Source organism: Camelina sativa, chromosome 20 (assembly GCF_030686135.1).
Source record: "Camelina sativa cultivar CO46 ecotype springtype chromosome 20, ASM3068613v1".
Taxonomy (NCBI): Eukaryota; Viridiplantae; Streptophyta; class Magnoliopsida; order Brassicales; family Brassicaceae; genus Camelina; species Camelina sativa.
In genome coordinates, this window is record NC_141899.1 from 8339428 (window position 1) to 8362326 (window position 22899).

Consider the following 22899-nt stretch of genomic DNA (forward strand, 5'->3'; position numbering starts at 1 on the left):
TAGTTCCTCCAACAGCTCATCAGCCAACTTATCCATCTCTTCAATATAGAAGACTTGTCCTCCTATTGTTGGCTTCTTCAAAGTATCCTTGATATCAAACTTCATGATGAAGTCATCGCCCAGATTAAGATCAATCTTGCCATTTCTGACATCAATGATGGCTCCAGCAGTCGCTAGGAACGGTCTTCCTAAAATCAGAGGATCTTTAGGTTCTTCATCCATCTCCAGAACCACGAAGTCAGTTGGTACTTCCACGTCTCTGATCCTGACAGGTAAGTCCTCTAAGATACCATGTGGAAGTCTCACTGATCTATCTGCAAGGATGAGGGAGATGTCGCATCCCTTAAACCTTGTGAAACCCAACCTCTTAGCCACAGAGAATGGCATCAGATTCACTGAAGCGCCAAGATCACATAAGCACCTCTCAAAAGACATGGGTCCAATGGAGCAGGGAAGAGTGAATGATCCAGGATCTTTGAGCTTCTTGGGTACAACCTTCTTCTGGATGATTGCACTGCACTCAAGACTTAGTACCACCATGCCTTGAACTTCTTTTGATCTCTCCATCACCAAGTCCTTGAGGAATTTCTGGTAGTGAGGAACAAGTGCGAATGCATCTAGCAATGGCATTCTCAACTCAATCTCCTTGACTTGCTTTTCGAACAAGGCTTTGTACTTCTCAGTAAGCTGCTTCTTGAACCTCACTGGAAATGGTAGAGGAGGCTTGTACGGTGGAGGGATGAACTTCGCAGGTCTGTCTTCAGGAACAGCAGGCTCCTTAACAGCTTCAGGCTCGGATTGCTTCACTGGCTCGATTGGATCTTTGACTGCCTCGACGGGGTTCTCCATCTGAGTGTCATCCTGACCAAAATCCTCCCCATCTAATTCCGCACTGTCCTCAGTGACGTCTGGTACTCCTTGCCTGGGAGGCAATGTTTTCCCACTTCTTAGCGTAATGGCATTGGCAAACTCCTTGGGGTTCTGAACAGCTTTACCTGGGAATTGGCCAGGCTTTGGTGCAGAAGTAGAAACCGATTGGCCCTCCATGTACCTTATCTTCGAATTCAGAGTTTCGAATTTGACGGTCAGATCATTGTAGGAACATTCCATCCGCTGACTTAGGTCAGCGAACTTCTTTGCAGTATCCATGGAACCGCTAGCTTGACCCTGAAGAATTTGTTGCATCATATGCTTCAGTTCTTGATCTGGGGTTGGTGTAGGCTGAACTGGTTGAGGGCGGAATCCTGGCGGTGGTCCCGAGGGAGCTTGGTAACCCTGCTGGAACTGTTGTTTTGGAGCGAATCCCGGATTGTAAGGCACAAAAGGTTTTTGTTGCCCTTGCTGTTGTTGTTGAGGAGGGTACACCTGATCTTGTGGATTAGCAACATTGGTACTTCGGTAAGACAAATTGGGATTCGTCTTGTAGGGGTTGTAACCTTTGTTGTAGCCACCCTGATTCTGAACATAGCTGATCTCTTCACTCTGCTCACCCTCCCCATCTGGAACTTGGAAAGGGTCGTCCTCAGAGACGAAGTGGACGCTCCTCTGCTGGCTCAGCAAGATACGGTCAAGCTTCTCATTTACATTCTTGAGGTCCTTCTTGTACTTCTCTTCAGACCCAGCGTCGCCGCGAAATGTGCGGTCATAATCCTCATTGTAGTTGCCGTCTGACTGGGCGAGATTCTCAACCAATTGCCATCCTTCCTCAACCTCTTTGTTCAAGAAATTACCGTTGGAAGCAGTGTCAAGCAGCATGCGGATTTTTGGAAGTACACCACGGTATAGAGTGCTCAGCAGTGACTCGTTGCTGAAACCATGGTGTGGACACTGGCTGTGGTAACCCTTGAAACGCTCCCAGGCTTCACAGAATGATTCTGAGCTCCTCTGAGTGAAACTGGAAATCTCATTCCTGAGACGTGCCGTTCTGGAGTTAGAGAAAAACTTGGCCAAGAATGCCTTCTTGCAGCCATCCCAGGTGGTGATTGAGCCCTTGGGAAGGTTTTTCTCCCATTGATGAGCCTTGTCTCCCAGGGAGAAAGGGAAGAGGCGCAACTTGTAACCATCCTCACTCACGCCGTTGATCTTGGTGAGACCACAAAGACGGTCGAACTCGTCCAAGTGGTCGAGTGGATCCTCCATAGGCAACCCGTGAAACTTGTTTCCTTGGATCATGGTAATCAGACCACTTTTGATCTCGAAGTTGTTGTTCGGCACGGCGGGAGGGACGATTCCAGCACGTTGAGTGTGAGTGTTCGGTGCATCCCCAGCACCAATGTTTCGCGGTCCCTGATGTGGTTCATGCTGTTGGTCCATAGTGACGTGTGCGAGATGCTCAACGGGTTGACGAGCTTGTCGTGGGCGTTGCAACCGGTTGATTTCGTCGATCACAGGAAGGAGATTCTGATGCCCTCTTGATCTGGTGTGCATGCAAGGTTGCAACCAACAGGTTCCTGAGATGCAAAACAAACAAGCAAACAACCAAAACAAGTCAGTACTCAGAATGATAAGTGTAACAGAACTTAATCTTGCAAAACTTGAAATCTCAAATGTAACAATACGAATCCCAAATGGCAACGGCGCCAAATTGATACTAAGATTTTTGTGTCTCCTAGCAGGTTCAATTAACCTTAAGTGTTGTAGTATTTAAGGTGTCAATCCAAATGGGATGTTGCTAGCAATCAAGATGCAATCAAGGAATCACAAGTTAAGCCAATTCAAAGAGTGTTTTTATCTAAGAGTCCTAGAATGATCAAAATGCGAAATGGAAATGAGTCACAGAACAAGAAACAAGAATGCATGACAAGAAGCGAAAGTGAATAAAAACGCAAACGATTCTAAGCATGAACAAACGAAACAGTTCCAAGAATGTAATAAAATCAGAAAGAAAGAAGTCCTAAGGATGGGGTAATTGATGTCGGTGGAGTATTCTAGTCTAAGGAGTGTTTAACATACCATAAGCAAAGTATCCCTAAACAATGAACATCACAACTTAGCTAATCCAATCTCTTGGCAAAAGCTACTCAGACGCAACCACTTCCATACCTAGCTCTCGCTAGAGAAACGTGGTCGAGCAGGCATGACAGACAAGTTCATTCGTGTCAACAAACATCCTAGACAACTAATCTCTTAGGCTAGGAACGTAAGTCTCTGGCACTAGTTGGTCAGACATTTCATCAAACACCTTTTGGGTGCGGAAATGTCTCGAACCTAGTTCCAATTGATCAGAGAGAAACAAGTAATTCTAACTCTAGTCCAGAAGGGAATTTTACAATCAAAGCTTAAACACTCTACATCCTAAGATCCTCCACCTAATCTATCCCATCCTCAGGAACTACCACACTACTCAGATCCGAAAATCATAGTCAAGGATGCAAACACAGAAATCATTGAATCAAGCATAATAAGATAGATAAAAATAAGATTAACAACTTTGTAGAAGGAATCAAATGGAAAATCTCAATAAATCTCAACGATATCGGAATACAAGTCTGAGAACGTGTTTTGGATGCTAGGTTAAAAACCTTCTGGGAACGAAAACGAGATTAAAAGATAAGATGTCTCCGCAAAGACTTAACAAAATGTATATATAGTAGTCCAACATGGAAAGCCCTAAAACTTAAAACGACAAGGTAAAGCGTCGGTTCGGTAATCTCCTGAAGCATGTGAAACCAAACGTCTTTCTTCCCGACATGTGCGATCAAGTCCATGTGCGTCGAATGGAATCCAATGTCATCATAGCTCGGATGGAAGGCTGAGGAGCATGGCTTGGACGGATAGCTCGGACGGAACGGAGATGGTGACAATGGCTCGGACGAGACGGAGATGGTGACCATGGCTCGGACGAGAATGAAGATGGTGACCATGGCTTGGACGAAACGAAGATGGTGACCATGGCTCGGACGAGAATGAAGATGGTGACCATGGCTCGGACGAAACGAAGATGGTGACCATGGCTCGGACGAGAATGAAGATGGTGACCATGGCTCGGACGAGAATGAAGATGGTGACCATGGCTCGGACGAAACGAAGATGGTGACCATGGCTCGGACGAGAATGAAGATGGTGACCATGGCTCGGACGAGAATGAAGGTGGCGACCATGGCTCGGACGAGAATAGCTTCCAACGTTTCCTAAATACCTGAAATACTCCAAAATGCACAATGTATGCAAGGATGATGCAAGAGCTACCTAGACATGCAAAGTGTATAGAAAAAACTAGAAAACGATGCAAACCAATGAGTTATCCTAGCTAAATGCATGATAAAAATAGGCTAAGGAGAGACAAAATATAGACATATCATAATGCTTCTGTTTCATCAGTTGGGAAATAGCCATCGTGCTGGATCTATGTTTTTAAAAGTATGAAGTAAGTCATGAAGGAATCTATTATCATGAGTCTACCTTGGACGAAGGCTAATTGATTATCATAAATAATGGAGTCTAGGTTGATATTATTTTGTAGGAAACGGTTGCACAAACTGATTGGCATGTATCTTATGTTTTGTTTTGTTTTTTCTTATTTTATTTTTTGCGAATTCTTTGTCTTTGGTATGACTTAATGAGACATGCAAGTGCAAAATATGTCTGTGCCGGGGTGAGTAGTGATGCTGCAATTGCTGTAAGGGAGAAACTACGAGGTGGTATTGGACAGACCAGAGTGAGAAGGTATTGGCCTGGAAAAGCTCCGGAGTGGGCTGAGGAAGCCGAAGATATGACAATGTTAGGATGCAGACGGTTTCTGTTTTGGATAGAGCTTTTCCAAAGAATGATGATATAGGGGTTGCTAGGAAGGATGATCCAAGGCTGCGTCGTTTAGCTCAGACCAGAGTTGAAGACCGTGACGAAGTTAGAGCTGATCATAGGCGAATTAGAAAAGCTGAGGTTGTATCTACGGAAGAAGAAGAAGAAAGGAATCAAGAGGATAGAGACGATGATGATGATGATGATGATGCTTTGGAAGAAGAATTAGAGAGAAGAATAAAGAAATCAAGATTTTTGAGAGAAGTTTCTTGAAAAGTAAACTCGGGTGTGATCAGAGTAAGTTGCACAGAGAACTCATATTGGAAATGGTCATGTTTCCTGTTTATAATTATTCTGTGCAGAGAATAAGCAGAGAGCCTTTAGTATTAGAGTATCTTGGTCCATGTGGACTTGAGGAGGATACTTGGGAATGGAACTTGGAAGTTCTAAACCATATAACATGGAATTTTATTAAATTCTAAATCATTACGTAACACCCTAAATCCCAAGCCAAATCATCTATAAGATGAGAACAGAGAGATAGATGTACAATGGAGATACAAATACAGAGGAGTTCCAATGAATAAAATAGTGTGAAAACTGAGGAACTCAGCTAAGTCTTAGTTGATGAATTTAATACAAAAGAGTGGAATCAATACCAGATGTTTGGGAAGAAGATGCTTCATCTGGGATGTACGTTGAACTCTCAATGTAGGTTTTTGTCTGCCACTGGCCCTTTGGAGATTCATCACCATATGCTTGGTCCTTGAAACAACCATTAGCACTTCGAGTTCCGTTGATTTTTGTTTTACCTTTGACGTCATCATTCCTTGCGAATGGAACTCTGTTCTCTTCAGGTTCAAACACAAAACTGAAACCAGATTTCAAAACTTCAAACCTAGATTCCCCACCACCACCAGTACCAGTCGTTACCCTAAACTCAAGTAATGCCTTGGTCGGAGCACATTTACGAGGACTTTGGCCTTCAACAAGTTTTATGAAGCTTGAGCAGTTGGTGTAGCCAATTAAAACATGATCTAACTCAACCGTGTTTACTTTGCTGTCTTGTTCAATTAAACTTCCAACCTTCCAAGTAATGTTGGTGCAAGAGCTCTTTCCGTTATTTTGCGCACAAGAGAATCTGACTGTCAAGTTGGCATGATTTTGACAGTTCTGGAATGAAACAACAACACATAAGGCTATCCCAGAAAGCCTATTGTGATTCCAGTGAGGAGGTAACTCGAACTCCACCATAGAACCAATTGCGCCGTGAGAGAACCATGAAGGCATTTCACATCCGGGAAAGCTAGTGCAGGACAAAATCTCTGGAACACAACTCTGCAAAATTATACAAAAGGCAAAAATCATTAATTTTGGCTCCAAAAAAAAGTTACAGAGAAGGCAAAAGCTAATATATAAGGGACATTGACCAATCCACTTATTGCCATTTTGTTTAGAGTTGAAAATCTATGGAATATAACAAAGAGAGATACCTCATCGCAGTGTTTAAGTGCACTTGAGAGCAACTGACACTTCCTTTCAGCATATGAGGAAATTTCTTCCTTTGCAGCTTGTTCCAATTCATTGCACTCAGTGAAAATGAATGTGGAATTGATATGCTTCATCGGTCTAGAACAAACTAGTGGCTTCACAATTGTTTTCAGTGAGTTACAACCACGTACATCTAAACACTGAAGATTTGGTGGAGGCTGAGGAACCTGTGTAAGATTCTTACAGTACTTCAAATCAAGCCATTGCAGTTGAGGAAATTGATTGATGAGATTTGGAAGACGGCTGATCTTTTCATTCTTGCTTAAGCATAAACGCCGCACTGAGACTATCTTTGGTGTCTCTTCTATGGCTGTCTCATCCAAAAGCAGTATCCCTAGACGGCTCCTATTTCCCCCAATTTCTGGAAATGTTTTGAGCTTCGAACAACCAGAAAGTATAAGTTCTTCCAAAGCTTTCAGCTCACCTAGATTGTCAGGGAGTCTTTTCAGCTTCTTGCAACCTTTCATGTTCAAGAAGACAAGGCTTTGGAAGAATTCGATGTCAAACTTGAGTTCTTTTATTGCCGTGCCATCCAAGTATATTACTTCTAGCTTAGAAGAAATAACCTGAAACTCTTTAAACTTTGTGCAGTCGCTGAGGATGAGAGTTTTCAAAGAGATCAATTGAATATCTGGAAGAGACTTGAGACTTGTGCATCCTCTCAGGTTCAAGAAAACAAGACACTTCATGTTTTGCATATCGACATGCAACTGTTTCAAAGCCGTGCAACCTTCAAGATTTAGTTCTTGAAGATTTTGAGCTTTTCCTAACCCCGCCAATGTGTTCAACTTCTTTGAGTGATTCAAATTGACCCACTTTAGTTTTGGTGCATCCTAAGAAAAATGAAAGCAAAGAAAAAAAGAGAGAATCAACTTATTTATACAAAGAAGTAGACAACATCTTTAGACATTTAAAGAACTGCATGCATGCCTTTAGATCAATAAAAGAGAAAGTAACTGATGTATTGTTACACACCTTGTTATCTTCCCAAACTCGTTCAATCTTGCTATAAGGAAGCTTGAGGTCGACCAAATTAAAAGGGTTGAAATCTTGTGGAAGTTCTTTCCATGGGAATTTCAACCAGTGGAGACATCGTACCTCATTCAATGGTAGCTGGATTCCTTCAGGGAAGTTTAACTTAGTGTCATCTTTAATGTCATGATCACAGTCTCGGGAACAATTAGTACTGTAGATTTTGAGATATCGTAGATCTCTCATCTTGGCAAAAGCAGAGCTGTGGAAACTCATTTTTCTTGTTATATCAGACAAGTCAAGAAAGACAGATCTGACATTACACGCTCCCTGTTAAACATTTGCAAACAACAACACGAATTAAAATTGGAATTTAGACAACCGTGAAAGTATAATAAATCCTAGACAACCTTTATTAAACAAGCATGTAAATATAAAAGCTATAAGGCGACCATATATAAAAAAATAAAAAACAATCAGGATCATAGTATTTACCTTATTATTCTTTAGCATATCAGTTATGGTCTGATGGTGCCACAACCTATGCCGTCCCTTTCCATCTGTAGCAGTGGCTTTTTGACCAAGCACCTTGGATAGCATATACAATGTATCATGCATCTGTACTTTGCCAGCATTTATATTAATCATGAACATGTTCACGAGATCTTCCATTATATTCCTAGTGTCATCTGACTCCAATAAACTCACTAGGTAATTCTCATCTAGCGACCTGAAGCAAGCAATGTCAAGAAGCATATCTTTTTCCTGTTGACTCAGTCCATCATAACTCCCCTCCCAAACCTTTTGAAGCCAGCTATGTCCTAATGGACTTATATGGTGATGATCCAATGCTTTCAGTTTTAAGTCCCAGTGAGTCTCATTTTTTCCAAAAAGCTCTGTTCCCAATATCTTGAGAGCTAGTGGATTTCCTTTGGTGTAATGAACGAAATCGTTTGACAACTTTGAGAAATTTCCTTGCCTGAGAGCACTGCCTTCTTGATCATGGAATGCATAATGGACAAAGTGTTGTAAGGCGTCTCTAGCGCTTAGTCCAGGGACCTCGTAAATATCATCGACAAAACTTTGTATCAGTGACTTATCTCTTGTTGCAATGACAATTTTGCTTCCCGGCTTAATCCAGTCGCGTTTGCCGAGAAGAGCATCAATTTGGTCCTTGCTAGTAACATTGTCGAGAACTACAAAGACTTTGGTTCTGAGTAGTTGATCTTTGTAAACTTGGTGTGCAGCTTGTACTGTCTCAATGTTGGGATCCTTGACATTTAATAAATCCTCCAAGAGTATTGTGAGCAAGTAACTTAACCCATCTTTTTTAGAAATTTCATGGACATCTGGGATCAACGTGTAGCTCAAGAATCCGTCCTTCAACTTCTCGTACAACTTCCTAGCAAGAGTTGATTTACCTATGCAGGGCATCCCAACAACACCGATGGTACAAGTAGTTCCCTCGAACACAGAGCTCACACCTCGGTCAAATTCGGCTTTGGGGCCACTTACTTAACTTAAAACGGAGAGCGTATGTGAATAAATAAATAAAATCCTTTATGGACGGTTCTGTACAATGTTGACTTTGTCAGCCAAAAGCCATAACCTTTAAGACTTTCTACCTAGAGTGAAGAAAATCTTCTTTACGATTGGTATTGCGTGTTCTACCCATAGCCATCTTAACTAAGATGCCGACAACCACATTCGGACTTTTCTTTGATTCTTATTTGACTATTAAAATATACACGCCTTTGTAATTAATTTCAGTTTAGCTACATAATAATTTTTTTAGTTGCAAAATATCTGCATGATTTGTTTGGTAGGTTGGTGCCATGAACTGAAACGCGAGCACACACCTAACTTAATATTAACACGTTGTGCAGACAGTGTGTGTGTGTTAAATTTTTTTTAAAAAACATTGACTTTTCAGTTGACGAGAAATAGAGAGATACACTCAAAAGTTATTGAATTCAATTTAATACTTATAAGCAGAAAGGGAATAAATTATTGGCTGCATATTAGGTAAAGTGATCTTTCCTTCAGCTCTCTCACGTTCGTTGGAGGGGAGAATTGAGAGAGATGAATATTGTGAATCCACAAAACACTCAAGAGCGTAGTCACAGTGTCAACATCTTCTGCGAGGTAACGGTACGGTATTCGTTCGTCAGCCATCTCGCCGCCGCTTTACGCCGAGAAGGAATCTTCGTATTCGTGGATGCATGCTCCAATGATCAGAATCTGGCTGTGACCGATGGGATTAATGTGCTGGTTTTTCCCAACATGACGGAGACACGCAAATCTTTAGATTTGACGGTTGATAAGGTTTCAGAGATTATTAAGAGTTCGAGGAACAAGTGTACATATCCAGAGTTCTACTGCGTCGATCCATTGACCAAAGTTCACGGGTGGAAGAGTATTGTGTTACAGTACACTTACTTCAAGTAAGAAGTTATCATTTTCTAGTAGTTGCATCGATCTTGAAATTCAATCACATCAGTTTTCTTAAAGCTTTATTTAAATTATACTCCGCTTTGCACACAAATTAAGAAAATAGATCAATGTTTTTATTATACCCATTCTTTAATACATTTTCTAATTTTTTTTTATTGGTTAAAGCATTAAAATAGTTGAGATAAAATTGATATTTTTACCAAACATATGCATTGGAAACCTAAAATGATAAGCACTAGAAAACAAAATTTTTACTCTAGAATGACAACTAAAAAAACTAGAGGGAATATACTATTTATACAATTATAAATTTTTATTGTTGAAAAATAACATGATGTGTTTTCTTTTTTGGGCACCAGGAATTATTTGATGCATATTAGAGATTCCGAGCTAGTGGACACTGTCGTCAGAAATATTAATGAGAAATTCTATCCTCCAGAACCAGTTGGGATTTACTCGAGGCTGCTGGATATTCGAGATGTGCTCTACAAGTAACCATGGGGGATCTGCCGAAGCATAGGAATCTGGGGTATGCCTGGCATAGGGAAGACGACGCTTGCTAAAGCAGTCTTTAACTATATCTCCAATGACTACGATGTTTCTTGCTTCATCGAAAGCTTTGATGAAGCATTTCGTAAGGAGGGACTTCACAGTTTGCTTGATGAAAAAATTGGTAAAATTTTGAAGGAAAAGTTTGATATATCCAGCTCTTACATCATGAGACCGAGCCTTCTTAAGGACAAACTATGTGATACAAGCATTCTTGTTGTCCTGGATGACGTGCGAGATCCTTTGTTTGCAGAGTCGTTCATTCAAAGGCTTGATTGCTTTGGTCTCGGAAGGCTTGTAATAGTGACTTCCAGAGACAAAACAGTGTTTCCTTTTTGTCAAATCAATCATATATACGAATTTCAGGGTCTGAACGAGCACGAGGTTTTGCAACTGTTTTGCCAGAGTGCTTTTGGAAGAAGCCAGCAGGTTCAGAAGGAAATGGCTAAATTTTCGGAGCCGGTTCAGATGGGTCAGAAGGAAAAGGAAATTTCTATGAAAGTTATTGACTATGCTAATGGAAACCCGTTGGCTCTCCGCATTTATGGTAAAGAGCTTCAGAAGAACATGTCAAAAATGGAAGCCGCATTCCTCGAACTCAAGAAATATCCTCCCAAAGAGATTCAGGATGTGCTAAAGAGTGAATATAGTGCACTTGGTGACAATGAGAAGAACATTTACTGGGACATTGCTTGCGTCTTTAGGGGAGAAAATGTCGACAATGTAGTCCAAATGCTTGAAGGGTGTCGTTACTTTCCACGCCTTGGAATAGATGTTCTTGTGGAGAAATGTCTTGTGACTATATCAAAAGACACACTTCACATGAATAATCTGATCCTATCCCTTCTCAGTAAAGAAACTGAGAGTTGCACCAGAATGTGTGAACCTTCCAGGATCAGGTATCTACTAGAAGATGTATAGCAAGTGGAGAACCCAAGCAAGGCCTAACTGTGTTTTGGTATATGTTATATAGCACGTACACAACTTTTTATTTGATTTTGAGCCAACCTTATTAACTTATTCAGTTAATTTTATTTTTCAGGTCGTTGAAGATATCGAAAGCATATCTCTAGACACGTCAAACTTGACATTTGATGTCAGACACGATGCCTTCAAGAATATGATTAATCTCAAATTCCTAAGGATATATAGGTCATGCTCTGAATATACTCATGAACTCAACTTTCCGAAGGGCCTTGATTTTTTGCCTTGTCAGCTACGGCTCCTCAGTTGGGAGAAGTATCCTTTGCAATCCTTGCCTCAAGACTTTGACTTTGAGCACCTTGTTGAGCTCAATATGACTTGCAGTAAGCTTCATAAACTAGAGGCAAAAACCAAGGTAGGCCAAGTCTGGTATTCATATTTTAAATTTATTGTTATCCATTTTTATCAGGATATCATCCCTTATCCAAAGTTGAAATGGCTTAAATTAATATATGAAGAACATAATCAGTTTATTCATTGGTCTTGAATTAAAAACCTGGGAAATTTAGGATGTTATCATAACCTAAAGTGGGATACAGTTCGAAGCAAACACCAATACAAACTTTAATCTTGAGGGGGACTTGGACCAATCCACACTTCTGTCAATTGCTTTTGATTTATAAACCCATGAAACCTTAACAATTTTTATTTTTTGTTTTGAAGCTTAAAATGTTGAAGAGGATCATGCTTTGTCATTCTGAACAACTAGTTGAATGCAACGTACCACTATATGCTCAAAATATCGAGCTAATTGATCTCCAAGGTTGTAAAAGATTGCAGAGTTTCCCAGACACGAGTCAATTACAACATCTCCGAGTTGTAAATCTCTCAGGTTGCATAGAGATCAAAAGTTTCCAAGGAGCTCCAAATATTGAAGAACTACATCTCCAAGGAACCAGTATAAAGGAAATACCAACATCCATTATGAGTCATTCCCTCCAAAAAGTTAAGCTGCACCGCCAAAAGCTTTTGAATCTTCTAGGAAACTTTCAGGACGTTGAGTATATCGACTTGGAGAGTGTAACAGAACTGGTAAAAGTAAGCTCCTGTAATCGAGGTTTCGGCAAGCTTGTCTACTTGAACATGAAAGATTGTTCTCATTTACGAAGTCTTCCTGACATGGTCAATTTAGAATCCCTCCAACTTGGAGGCTCCAAGTTCTACATCTGTCTGGCTGCTCAAACCTCGAGGAAATTAAGGGTTTCCCAAAAAACATGAGAAAGTTATATATTGGTAGAACCGCATTACAAGAAGTGCCACAGTTTCCCAAAAGTCTAGAATTCTTGAATGCTCATGGTTGTACATATTTGAAGTCGGTTTGTTTGGACTTTGAGCAGCTTCCAGTGCACTACACCTTCAGTAATTGTTTCAATTCTTCTTTACAAGTGATTGCTGAGCTATTAGAGAAAGGTCTGACTAGAATAGCAAGTTTAGCAAGATCAGCACAACAACAGGTTTTTTTTTCTCCTTCTCTACACATATGGTCTAATGTAGTAAAGCGAGCAAGTTATCTGACTGGATTTGGCCTTTGCTTGAATAGGGATTCATCAAAGCACCTGAAGTCAGCATCTGTATTCCTGCTGGCACACGTCAGAGATCCTCATTTCTCTTGGAAGAAGGTCCAAATGTAATGGCAAACTTAGATCCTTGGACAAGAAAACCTCTTTCTGGCTTTTTTATGTCGATTGTGGTATCATTTCAGGATGATTGCCACAACACTGCAGGTCTTGGCATTAAGTGCAAATGCACATGGAAAGACATGTTCGACTCTTCTAATCATAGAGAATTAGAGAGAACATATCAGTGTTGGGCTCCAGGGGAAGCTCCAAAAGTCGAATGGGATCACATGTTTATCTTCTATGATACCGAAATGCATCCCAGTGGTAGTGAAGTTAAATTTGAATTCCACACAGTGAGTCAAAAAAACGAGCTTTTAGGTGCTAACTGCAGAGTGACCCAATGTGGCATCCAGATAATTACGGCTCCAACGAATGCAAATGATACAATACCTAGTGAAATTACAAGAGAAAGAGAAGCTACAAGTATTAGTAATGATATTGATGAGGAGCATCATTCTCCAACATCTTCCAGAGTCGTCGTAGAGGCAATTATCCCTAATCCATTTTCATCCAGCGAGCCACGTAAGGTTTCTAGTAAGTTAAGATCTAAAGGAACTATGGTTTGGAAGTGGTTGAAGAGAATTAGAAGTGACAAAAAGAGGGAATCATTACCAGATTGTGAACAGGTTAATTTAACACAACCTTCTATGCCTATGATCAGGACTGGCCTAAATTTGATCCGCAGACGGCAGTGAGAATCTCCCTAGGTAATATAGTCTTTTTATCCTTTTGTAGTAAAGTTAGCATATTATATTAGATGTAAGTGTAACTTCCTAAGCTCTTGTACTCTTGCTAGTTGTTACCATATTAATAAACTGACACATGCGAACTTGCTTTTATTGGAGGCATGTCTCAAAAAAATTGTATTCTTACTCGGATCGATATATTTTGTTTGATTCTGTTACATATCTGATATTTGTAATCAGTGTCTGACTGTCTTCTCTTAATTTGTATAATAATACTACTTTTTTTTTCCTTCTTCTCTCTAGAAAGGTAAACCTAGATCTATCGATGTCGCCTCTCCGGTTGCCCTCCCGGCACTAGGGAGGGCTTCTTCTCCTCTTTTTTTAGCTTTCCCTATTTCTACTGTCATCATCGCCCCTCTGTGAGGTTGTCCTTAGTCTTCGGTCTAGTTCTCTTGTTGGTGGTTTTCGGTGATGTTTTGTCGTTGTAGTGGTTAACCTAGAGGTTTGGCATCCTCAGGAGCTATCATGGGTTTCGAGTTATGGAGGATGGATTGAGCCATCATCCTCTGTAAATTGCCATAACTATTGTATCCACCAGACCAGATTGAAGCAAACCAACCTTGAGGTTGCGGTGGTCGCCGGAGCTGGAAGAGGCGTGTTAGATCTGAGTGAGCGGGTTGCTAGGCACGGGACCTGACTTCGTGGAGCCTGTCATTGGTTGTTTGAGCTTGTCGGAGGATCTGTAGCGGATCAGGCGGTATACCGGAGAAGAATCCGCGACAAAGTTTAGTTGCTGATGTCAAGGGTTTTGATTTTGTGTATCTACCACAAAGCCGTGGATCCTGCAACCACCGGCATTCCTGCTCAAGCTTCTGTTTCAGGTCTTTCAGCAGGATCCGATCGTTTTTTCTGACAAGGGCAATGTCCGCCGTTTTTCTCTTTTTGTAACTGCTGGATCCTTGTAATTGTTCAAGACCGAGCCCATTAGTTGGAGATCTATTAATCTATATAATAATAGCAATCTGAATAAATGCGAAGAACAGTCTCATCTTTTCATCGTGACTTTTCATTAAAAAAAATTCAGTTGCATCTTTTCATCGTGACTTTTCATTAAAAAAAAATATTATTTAATTATTCTTTTGACAAAAAAAATTATATGGTTGCGTCTCTTTAGAAAGTTGTATCTGTTGAATGTAGAGTTGTGTCTCTTACAAACAGTTATGACTTTTGTATATAATATTAGCAATATGAATAAATGCGAAGACTTTTGTATATAATATTAGCAATATGATTAAATACAAAGATATTTGTATATAAGATTAGCAATATGAATAAATGGGAAGAATAGTTGCGTCTTTTCATCTTGATATTTTATTTAAAAAAATCGTGACTTTTCATTAAAAAAATTCAGTTGAATCTTTTCATCGTGACTTTTCATTCAAAAAAAATATTATTTCATTATTCTTTTGACAAAAAAATTATATGGTTGCATCTCTTTAGAAAGTTGCATTTGTTGAATGTAGAGTTATGTCTTTTACAAACAGTTGAGATTTTTGTATATAATATTAGTAATATGAATAAATGCAAAGAAAAATTGCGTCTTTTCATCGTGACACTTTTTATTAAAAAAATTCAGTTGTATCTTTTCATCGTAAATTTTCATTAAAAAAATATTATTTAATTATTCTTTTGACAAAAAAATTATATGGTTGCGTCTCTTTAGAAAGTTGCATCAATTAAATGTAGAGTTGTGTCTCTTACAAACAGCTGTGACTTGTGTATATAATATTAGCAATATGAATAAATGAAAGAACAGTTGCGTCTTTTTATCATGACTTTTTTTTTAAATTTTTTTTTTTTTTTTTTTTTGGATAAAAAATTTATTCAGTTGCGTCTCTATAGAAAGTTGCATCGGTTGAATGTAGAGTTGTGTCTTTTACAAACAGTTGTGTTTTTTACGAACAATTGTATCTATTCAAATGTTCACATCTTTAGCAATCCTGTCTATTCAAATATTTATATCTTTAGTAATCTATATATGTTCTTCTTTTATAAAAATTTCAAACTTTCTTTTTAGTTCAAATGTACATGTCTTTAGGATTATATATATTTGTTCTTCTTTTGGGAAATTTTTAAACTTTATTTTTAACATATGATAACAACAAGCTGAATAAATGCGAAAAACAATTGCGTCTTTTCATTATGACTATCATAAAAAAATTTAATTTCTATCTTTTTGACAAAAAAATATATTGGTGCGTCTTTTTGAAAAATTGTAAATGTATGTTGACTGTAAAGTTGTGTCTCTTACGAACAGTTGTGTCTATTTAAATGTTCACATTTTTAACTAAGTATAATTCTTCATTAATTATCTTTATCTATTAAAACATATTAAAAGAAATTATCCTAACCGTTTAATTGAAGCATTGAAACATTTGGTAAATTTAATATTTAAGATCACATCACTCGGATAAACTCTGCTTTTATTTACTAATCATGTAAGTGCAATCCTATTTATGTGTAAGTTACTTAGAAAACATTGTTTTCATTTATTTCTATTAATATTTCAATTGTTCCAAATTTTTAATAATCAACCATTTGTAAGTATTTTTTAAAATTACTAAATATATATTATTATAAGAATTAATTTTTTTTGTAAGGATTATTGATTTAACTAAAGGTTTATGGATTTTTCTTAAAAATAAAATTTTAAATTTTTAATGAAGTCATTTAGATTATAAATCTGTTTGTATTTTTTCACTCATAATTGTTTTTACCTTTACAAAAAACTAGATAAATAACCAATATCTTGTACGGAGAAAAATAAGTAGTAAGTACATTTAATATTGGATTAACTATCTATATAATCTAGTAGAATTGTCAAAATATTTAATGACTTTAGACTTTTGTATATATCATATGTTTTGTCTACAAAATGATAGTTGTTTGTATTATATATTCATCTACAATTCCACCTCTATGAATATAGATATATTCATTTTTTATTAATGTATATTATAACTGAGTTATAAGTGAAATGTGTGATAATTTTTGTTTATTTATATTTAAATTTGAGAATGATTGGTAATCTTCTTATTCTTAACACTGATTCTTTAATAATTTTAAAAACTAGCGACTAAATATAGTGAGAGATATGAAGAAAATCGACACTTGTGTCGCTTAAATACATCGCCAAAAAAAACAGCGACAGAAACACGGTGCACTGAGTCACAAAAGATATTGATGGAAATGATTAAAAGAGAAAATTGCACTATAATTACAATCGTTAGAAGGTGTCGCTGAGACTCACAAACGAAGAAGGCTTATGTCTAAAAGAAATAAGGTTATTAATTTGATAAATTTTGATTTATTGATTTCGGAAATATAAATATGTAAACATATTCATTAATATAAATATGTAAACATATTCATTTATAAAAATATATTTGAGTTATGTGAAACATTTTAAATAATTAATTTAATTGAATTCAAGTATTTAATTTGAACGAATTAACATTATGTCATTTTATGAGTGGGCTCAATTAACTTTTAATATATTTTCAAATTTTTATACGATTATTTTGGAAATTATAGTGTTTTTATAAAATGTATTCATGTTTTTAACAATTAAAACAAAAAAGAAAGATATTTAAATTGATAAATCAAATAAATCTATCCAAAAAAAATTAGAGTTCAAAATTACCAAATAAATAATTTTACATTTCTTTGAAATTAACATTCTATATAGTGATGTCATATGTAAACACATAAACATTTATAGATATAAATATGTTTAACTATATAACTATGTGGGAATAAATATAAGAATCTACTTATCTTCAAATGTATAATTGTAGGCAACGAATAATTAATTAATTATATAATATTAAACTAGAAAACATAATTAAATAAAATATGGAGATTTAATTACATTAAAAATTATTTTAAAAATGCAACTACCTATCATATGTTTATAGCACTAATCATTATTTATTTAATCGTAAAGATTTGTATCCCTCGTTTGCATATTTTAATTGTAATTTTTCTCAGAATAATTGAGTGAAATATATGTAAGTTACATCAATGGCAAAAATCTGTAAATATTATAGTCAAAGGGTAATCCACTAATTAAATAGACTTAAACATTGAGAACGATACGTCAACATAAAATTTTTGTTAATCACATGTAAAAATAAATTTATTTTTAAGAATATTTCTTAAAATATTTTAAGAGTTGTATTTTTGGAATTTATTATACCATAATTTAATAAAAATATAATAAAGAAATTTTGTAATAAATATTTTATTAAAATGAGTTCTCCCGCGATATCGCGGGGCCTCGATACCTAGTATTAATAATAAAAATTATTTAAAAAAAATATTACAAATAAGAATACTGTATTTGATTTTCACACTAAAGCAATTTAAGATAATAGATAAACCAATCTTAAAAAGGCCCATTAAAGCCTAGAGTTTCAATCTAACGAATTTATGACGGGGTCTTTTCAACATCGAATCTATATACTTATTTAAGCAACCTTTTAAACAAATAACCCTATTTCATGTATAATATTACACAAAATGCCACTATATTTTAATACAAAATATAATAACAGAATCTTAATATTAATTTGTTGTAACCTGAAAATGATTATCCAAAAAAATAGTAATTATTAATTTATTAGATTACAAGAATATTAGTAAAGAAATTTCGAAATTATTTAATAAAATAATAATATAATTATTTCGAAATTATGTAATAAAATAATTAAACAAATTTTATTTATTGTTTCAGAAATCTTAGGAAACAATAACAAACTATTTAGAAAATTATAAAACTTAAATTTATTTATAAAACTAAGATTAAATATTTACATATCTAAATCATTTAATAATAACAAATATATATTAAAATTAGGATACAACATTGTTTATATTTTAAAATATATCTATATACTTATTTAAGTTATGTTGTTAAAAATTTAACCAGTTCTGATGTGACATATTACGAAAATGCTATTATATTTTAATTATTCTAATAACTAACAAAAGAAAAGTTTAGATTTGTTTACAAAATAATAAAACTCTGTTTATTGTTTCATAAATCTTAGGAAATAATAACAAACTATTTAATTGGCTAAAACTTAATTGTTTATACACAATATTCACTATATAAACAATATTAAGTGTATAATATTGATAATGTTAAATCATGGCAGTATGTAAAAATAGTTTTATACACTTAGTATAAAACAAATAACAATATCAATATCCACAAGTTATTTGTTTAAAAGGTTGCTTAAATAAGTATATAGATTAAAAATAACTATATTTTTATACACTTAGTATTAACAAATAACAATATCAATATCCACAGGTTATTTGTTTAAAGGGTTGCTTAAATAAGTATATAGATTAAAAAATAACTATATTATTATAAGAATAAAAATCAAAACCTGATAAATATCTAAAAAATATTTTGGGATTTATTTAAAAAATATATATATACTTATAAAAATATAGTTATTTTTTAATCTATATACTTATTTAATATTATACATATTCACTATATAAACAATACTAAGTGTATAATATTGATAATATACATAACCTAATTGTAATTTTCACCTATAAAATTAATATACAACATGTTATACCAATAACTTCAATTTGTAAATTTGGTATATTAAGATCTCTAAAAACGATCACATCAATTTGTAATACCAAATCACGGGTCAATATATGTTTTGTTGGATTTTTTTGGCTTTACCGAATGTATAATTAACGAATTTGATATTGCACCAAACCAAAATAGTAGTACCAACTACGGGTCGAAATCAGAGTATGACCTTAAGTAAATTAAATATATGATTTTATAAAATGTATAAAATTAATAAATTTTTGACTATTATTTTGTAACAAACAAATCTAAATTTACATAAATATTTTCTCACGCTGGTAACATTATTCTACAAAATATTAACATGTATTTATGAGTCGGGTAATAAAACGGGTAATAAGACGGGTAACGAGACGCTCAAAAATTAAATTAATATCTGATACTCGATCATTATTCATGAATAATATAATTATTATACCCTTCACTCGACCCTAAAGCTGCGAGTACCTTTTTTCGGGACGGATACAAACCGTAAAGCGGGTCCAATACAGATATCGGTAGTAGTTTCCAGGCCTACCTATTAATAGTTTAATATAAATCAAAATTCACTATAGTATTATATTATATAGCATATAAATGAATGATACACCATAAACATAATATTAACAAATAACAAAATAAAAAAAAAACAGCGCAGGTTGGGTTATTATCTAGTTTATAAGTTATTGCCTGGCTTAAATGTTTTTCCACCGTCTTCTTCTGCTCCTCCGTCCCGGCACAGTTGCTTAGTGATCCTTTCGCATTGTTTCCCCGATTTGCAATCTTCTCATTCTATAGCCGTACAGTTTTCTCTAAACTGTAAGTTCGTTTATTTTTGTCGTCAATTTCTTCTGGATTTGGTTTATTTTTGTTTCCTTGTTCTCATTTCCCGAACTACCGAGCTTCGCTTTTTTTTTATTTAGGTTTCTGATTTGTATTCCTGTCGTCTTCATTTGTTAATTTTTATGCTGAATTAGTTTTCTAACTCCGTCGATCCAAGCTTTTGACAAAGAGTTCAATCCCCTTTTTGCCTTTTATTTCGTGAAAAAAAAATCTGCAATCTTCGATTTGGGGAAAATTACTAATGATGCAAAAGGCTTGAATCTAAATCCTTGTTTTGTTTTGATGCTGCAGAAACAGATAGCTTTCTATATAAAATTCAGTTTGGTTACTCGCAAGTGCAAAATATGTCTGTAACGGCGGGGGTGAGTAGTGATGCTGCAATTGCTGTTAGGGAAAAGCTACGAGGTGGTATTGGACAGACTAGAGTGAGAAGGTATTGGCCTGGAAAAGCACCAGAGTGGGCTGAGGAAGCCGAAGATGATGACGATGTTAGGATGCAGACCGTTTCTGTTTTGGATAGAGCTTTTCCAAAGAATGATGATTTAGGGGTTTCTAGGAAGGATGATCCAAGGCTGCGTCGTTTAGCTCAGACCAGAGTTGAAGACCGTGACGAAGTTAGAGCTGATCATAGGCGAATTAGAAAGGCTGAGGTTGTATCTACGGAAGAAGAAGAAAGGAATCGAGAGGATAGAGACGATGATGATGATGATGATGAAGATGCTTTGGAAGAAAGAAGAAGAATAATTAGAGAGAAGAATCTTAAAAGAGCTCAAGAAGAGGCTGCTCTGCTTCCTTTGGAGGAAGAAGATGAGTTACAAGAGGAAGAAGAGGAGGAGGAGGAGTCTGAGTACGAGACTGATTCAGAGGATGACATGCCTGGTATTGCCATGATCAAGCCTGTTTTTGTACCAAAAGCTGAGAGAGATACTATAGCAGAGCGTGAAAGGCTTGAGGCTGAAGAAGAAGCTCTTGAGGAATTAGCTAAGAGAAAACTGGAGATAAGAAAAGTTGAGACAAAGCAAATAGTGGTTGAGGAAGTTAGGAAAGATGAAGAGATACGGAAGAACATTCTGTTGGAAGAAGCAAATATTGGAGATGTGGAAACTGATGACGAACTCAATGAAGCTGAGGAGTATGAAGTCTGGAAGACAAGAGAGATTGGTAGGATCAAGAGAGAAAGAGATGCAAGGGAAGCTATGTTAAGAGAGAGGGAAGAAATAGAGAAGTTGAGGAACATGACTGAGCAGGAGAGGAGAGAATGGGAGAGGAAGAATCCGAAAGCTTCATCTGCTCAACCTAAAAAGAAGTGGAACTTTATGCAAAAATACTACCACAAGGGTGCCTTCTTCCAGGCAGATCCTGATGATGAGGCAGGTTCTGCTGGGACTGATGGTATATTTCAGCGTGACTTCTCTGCTCCAACTGGAGAAGATAGGTTGGACAAATCGATTCTCCCCAAAGTTATGCAAGTCAAGCACTTTGGTCGCAGTGGAAGAACTAAATGGACTCACCTTGTCAATGAGGACACAACAGATTGGAGTAACCCGTAAGTTTTGTTTTGCTTTCTGCGTTTCTTTTCTTGCATTTGGTTAGGCATATAAAAATAGCTCTCATTTAGGGTTCTGAAATCTGATTTATATAGCATTTGAGTAGAAACATTAAGCTGAGAACTGAACTGAATTTTTTGCATGCAAATGTAAACTGGGATATGTTGGGAGAATCTTGCATATCTTCTTTCTTTTAATGAGCTGCAGGTTTTGATATTTTGCTTGCATAATGAATGATTGTGCAGGTGGACTTCCAATGATCCCCTACGCGAGAAATACAACAAGAAAATGGCAGGCATGGATGCTCCTATTGCAAAACCAAAGGGGAGCAAGAAGATGAAAGATTGGGAGACTTAAACACGCCCAACATTTTAGTTGAGTTTATTCCAAAACGATGTAGAAGTGGCATGTAGTAGTCAAAATCATCTTAACATCTTCTTACTCAGTTATGTCTGAGTTCTCTATATCGCTCTGTGACAACCATAAGCTCGTGGCCAAGAGACATCTGGTCTTTTGTATCGGATCATGTTGAGTGTCTGCTTGTATTACGAATCTTTGTTTCCATGGTAGCAGTCTGATAGGAATTTGACGACACCATAACATAGATAAGTTTTTAACATTTGCCATTTTGAACAAATCTAAGAAATTACATATATTAATAATCGTAATGAGAACACCTCGTAAAGAATATCTCAACACTCATATAACAATTAACATGCCACATGGCACATGTAATGTTTGTACTTCTAACTCAAAAAGTCAAAACATTACATGATGGAGGGTTAGTGTCATGGCTGCCCATATTAGAAGATGGAGGTATAGTCTCTTCAGTTTGGCCAGTGTTTTCTTCTATATAAACGAACAATTTTATTCATGTAAACACACACAAAAAGAAAGTTTCAGAATATATAATATCTTTGATTTTGCACCCACATATATTTTATATGTTCTTAAACTAAGAAAAAGGTAATGTAAAATACGATGTGAAATTCACAAAATGGCTTTCGCAACCATTACTTTTATCACTGTTATGAAAGCTATTTTATAAATTTACACATCGTATTTTTTTTTTTTTTTTTTTTTTTAGTTTAAGCACAATATAAAATATGTGTATGTGCTTTTAAGTGTATGTTAGAAATTGCAAATTAGAATTGGAATTTAAGTTTATAAGTATAAATTGCAAATTAGAATTGGAAATTTTTAAAAAAAAAAATATTAAGTGTGCCGAAAGTAGCCAGCCAACTCTCGTAAAATTGACAGATACAAAAAAGAGCCCACCACACCAAAGTCATTTG

General features: G+C 36.0%; 2 protein-coding genes, 1 non-coding gene and 1 pseudogene across 4 annotated transcripts; 3 read left to right on the plus strand and 1 right to left on the minus strand.

The window, feature by feature from the left end:
• Nucleotides 1-1810: 1810 nt before the first annotated feature.
• Nucleotides 1811-1917, plus strand: LOC147918609 (small nucleolar RNA R71). The gene has a single exon (XR_015594234.1). It is a non-coding gene; the product is annotated as a small nucleolar RNA R71 (small nucleolar RNA).
• Nucleotides 1918-5184: 3267 nt separating this feature from the next.
• On the minus strand, nucleotides 5185-8797 carry LOC104770110 (disease resistance-like protein CSA1). Its single transcript, XM_010494462.3, has 4 exons — nucleotides 7759-8797; nucleotides 7267-7593; nucleotides 6234-7124; nucleotides 5185-6078 (listed from the first exon to the last, which is right to left on the minus strand). Exons 1-4 carry the CDS (start codon nucleotides 8695-8697, stop codon nucleotides 5374-5376), a joined length of 2862 nt encoding a protein of 953 aa, XP_010492764.1. The 5' UTR covers nucleotides 8698-8797; the 3' UTR covers nucleotides 5185-5373.
• A 407-nt stretch (nucleotides 8798-9204) lies between these two features.
• On the plus strand, nucleotides 9205-13777 carry LOC104770111 (protein DA1-related 4-like; annotated as a pseudogene). The gene is made up of 5 exons (XR_015592721.1): nucleotides 9205-9707; nucleotides 10077-11224; nucleotides 11309-11605; nucleotides 11914-12704; nucleotides 12791-13777. The product of XR_015592721.1 is annotated as a protein DA1-related 4-like (transcript).
• Nucleotides 13778-19785: 6008 nt separating this feature from the next.
• Nucleotides 19786-22168, plus strand: LOC104770112 (uncharacterized). The gene is made up of 3 exons (XM_010494463.3): nucleotides 19786-20033; nucleotides 20349-21603; nucleotides 21850-22168. The coding sequence occupies exons 2-3, from the start codon at nucleotides 20402-20404 to the stop codon at nucleotides 21959-21961; spliced, it is 1314 nt and encodes a 437-aa protein (XP_010492765.1). The 5' UTR covers nucleotides 19786-20033; nucleotides 20349-20401; the 3' UTR covers nucleotides 21962-22168.
• Nucleotides 22169-22899: the final 731 nt, after the last annotated feature.

Excerpts from the sequence above, each read along its gene's own strand:
- LOC104770110 (XM_010494462.3), bottom strand. The coding sequence starts at position 8,697 with ATGCCCTGCATAGGTAAATCAACTCTTGCTAGGAAGTTGTACGAGAAG. Across the intron at positions 7,594-7,758 it reads ATATGCTAAAGAATAATAAG|GGAGCGTGTAATGTCAGATC; the intron begins GTAAATACTATG and ends AATGTTTAACAG. Across the intron at positions 6,079-6,233 it reads CACTTAAACACTGCGATGAG|AGTTGTGTTCCAGAGATTTT; the intron begins GTATCTCTCTTT and ends ATAATTTTGCAG.
- LOC104770112 (XM_010494463.3), top strand. The coding sequence starts at position 20,402 with ATGTCTGTAACGGCGGGGGTGAGTAGTGATGCTGCAATTGCTGTTAGG. Across the intron at positions 21,604-21,849 it reads ACAACAGATTGGAGTAACCC|GTGGACTTCCAATGATCCCC; the intron begins GTAAGTTTTGTT and ends ATGATTGTGCAG.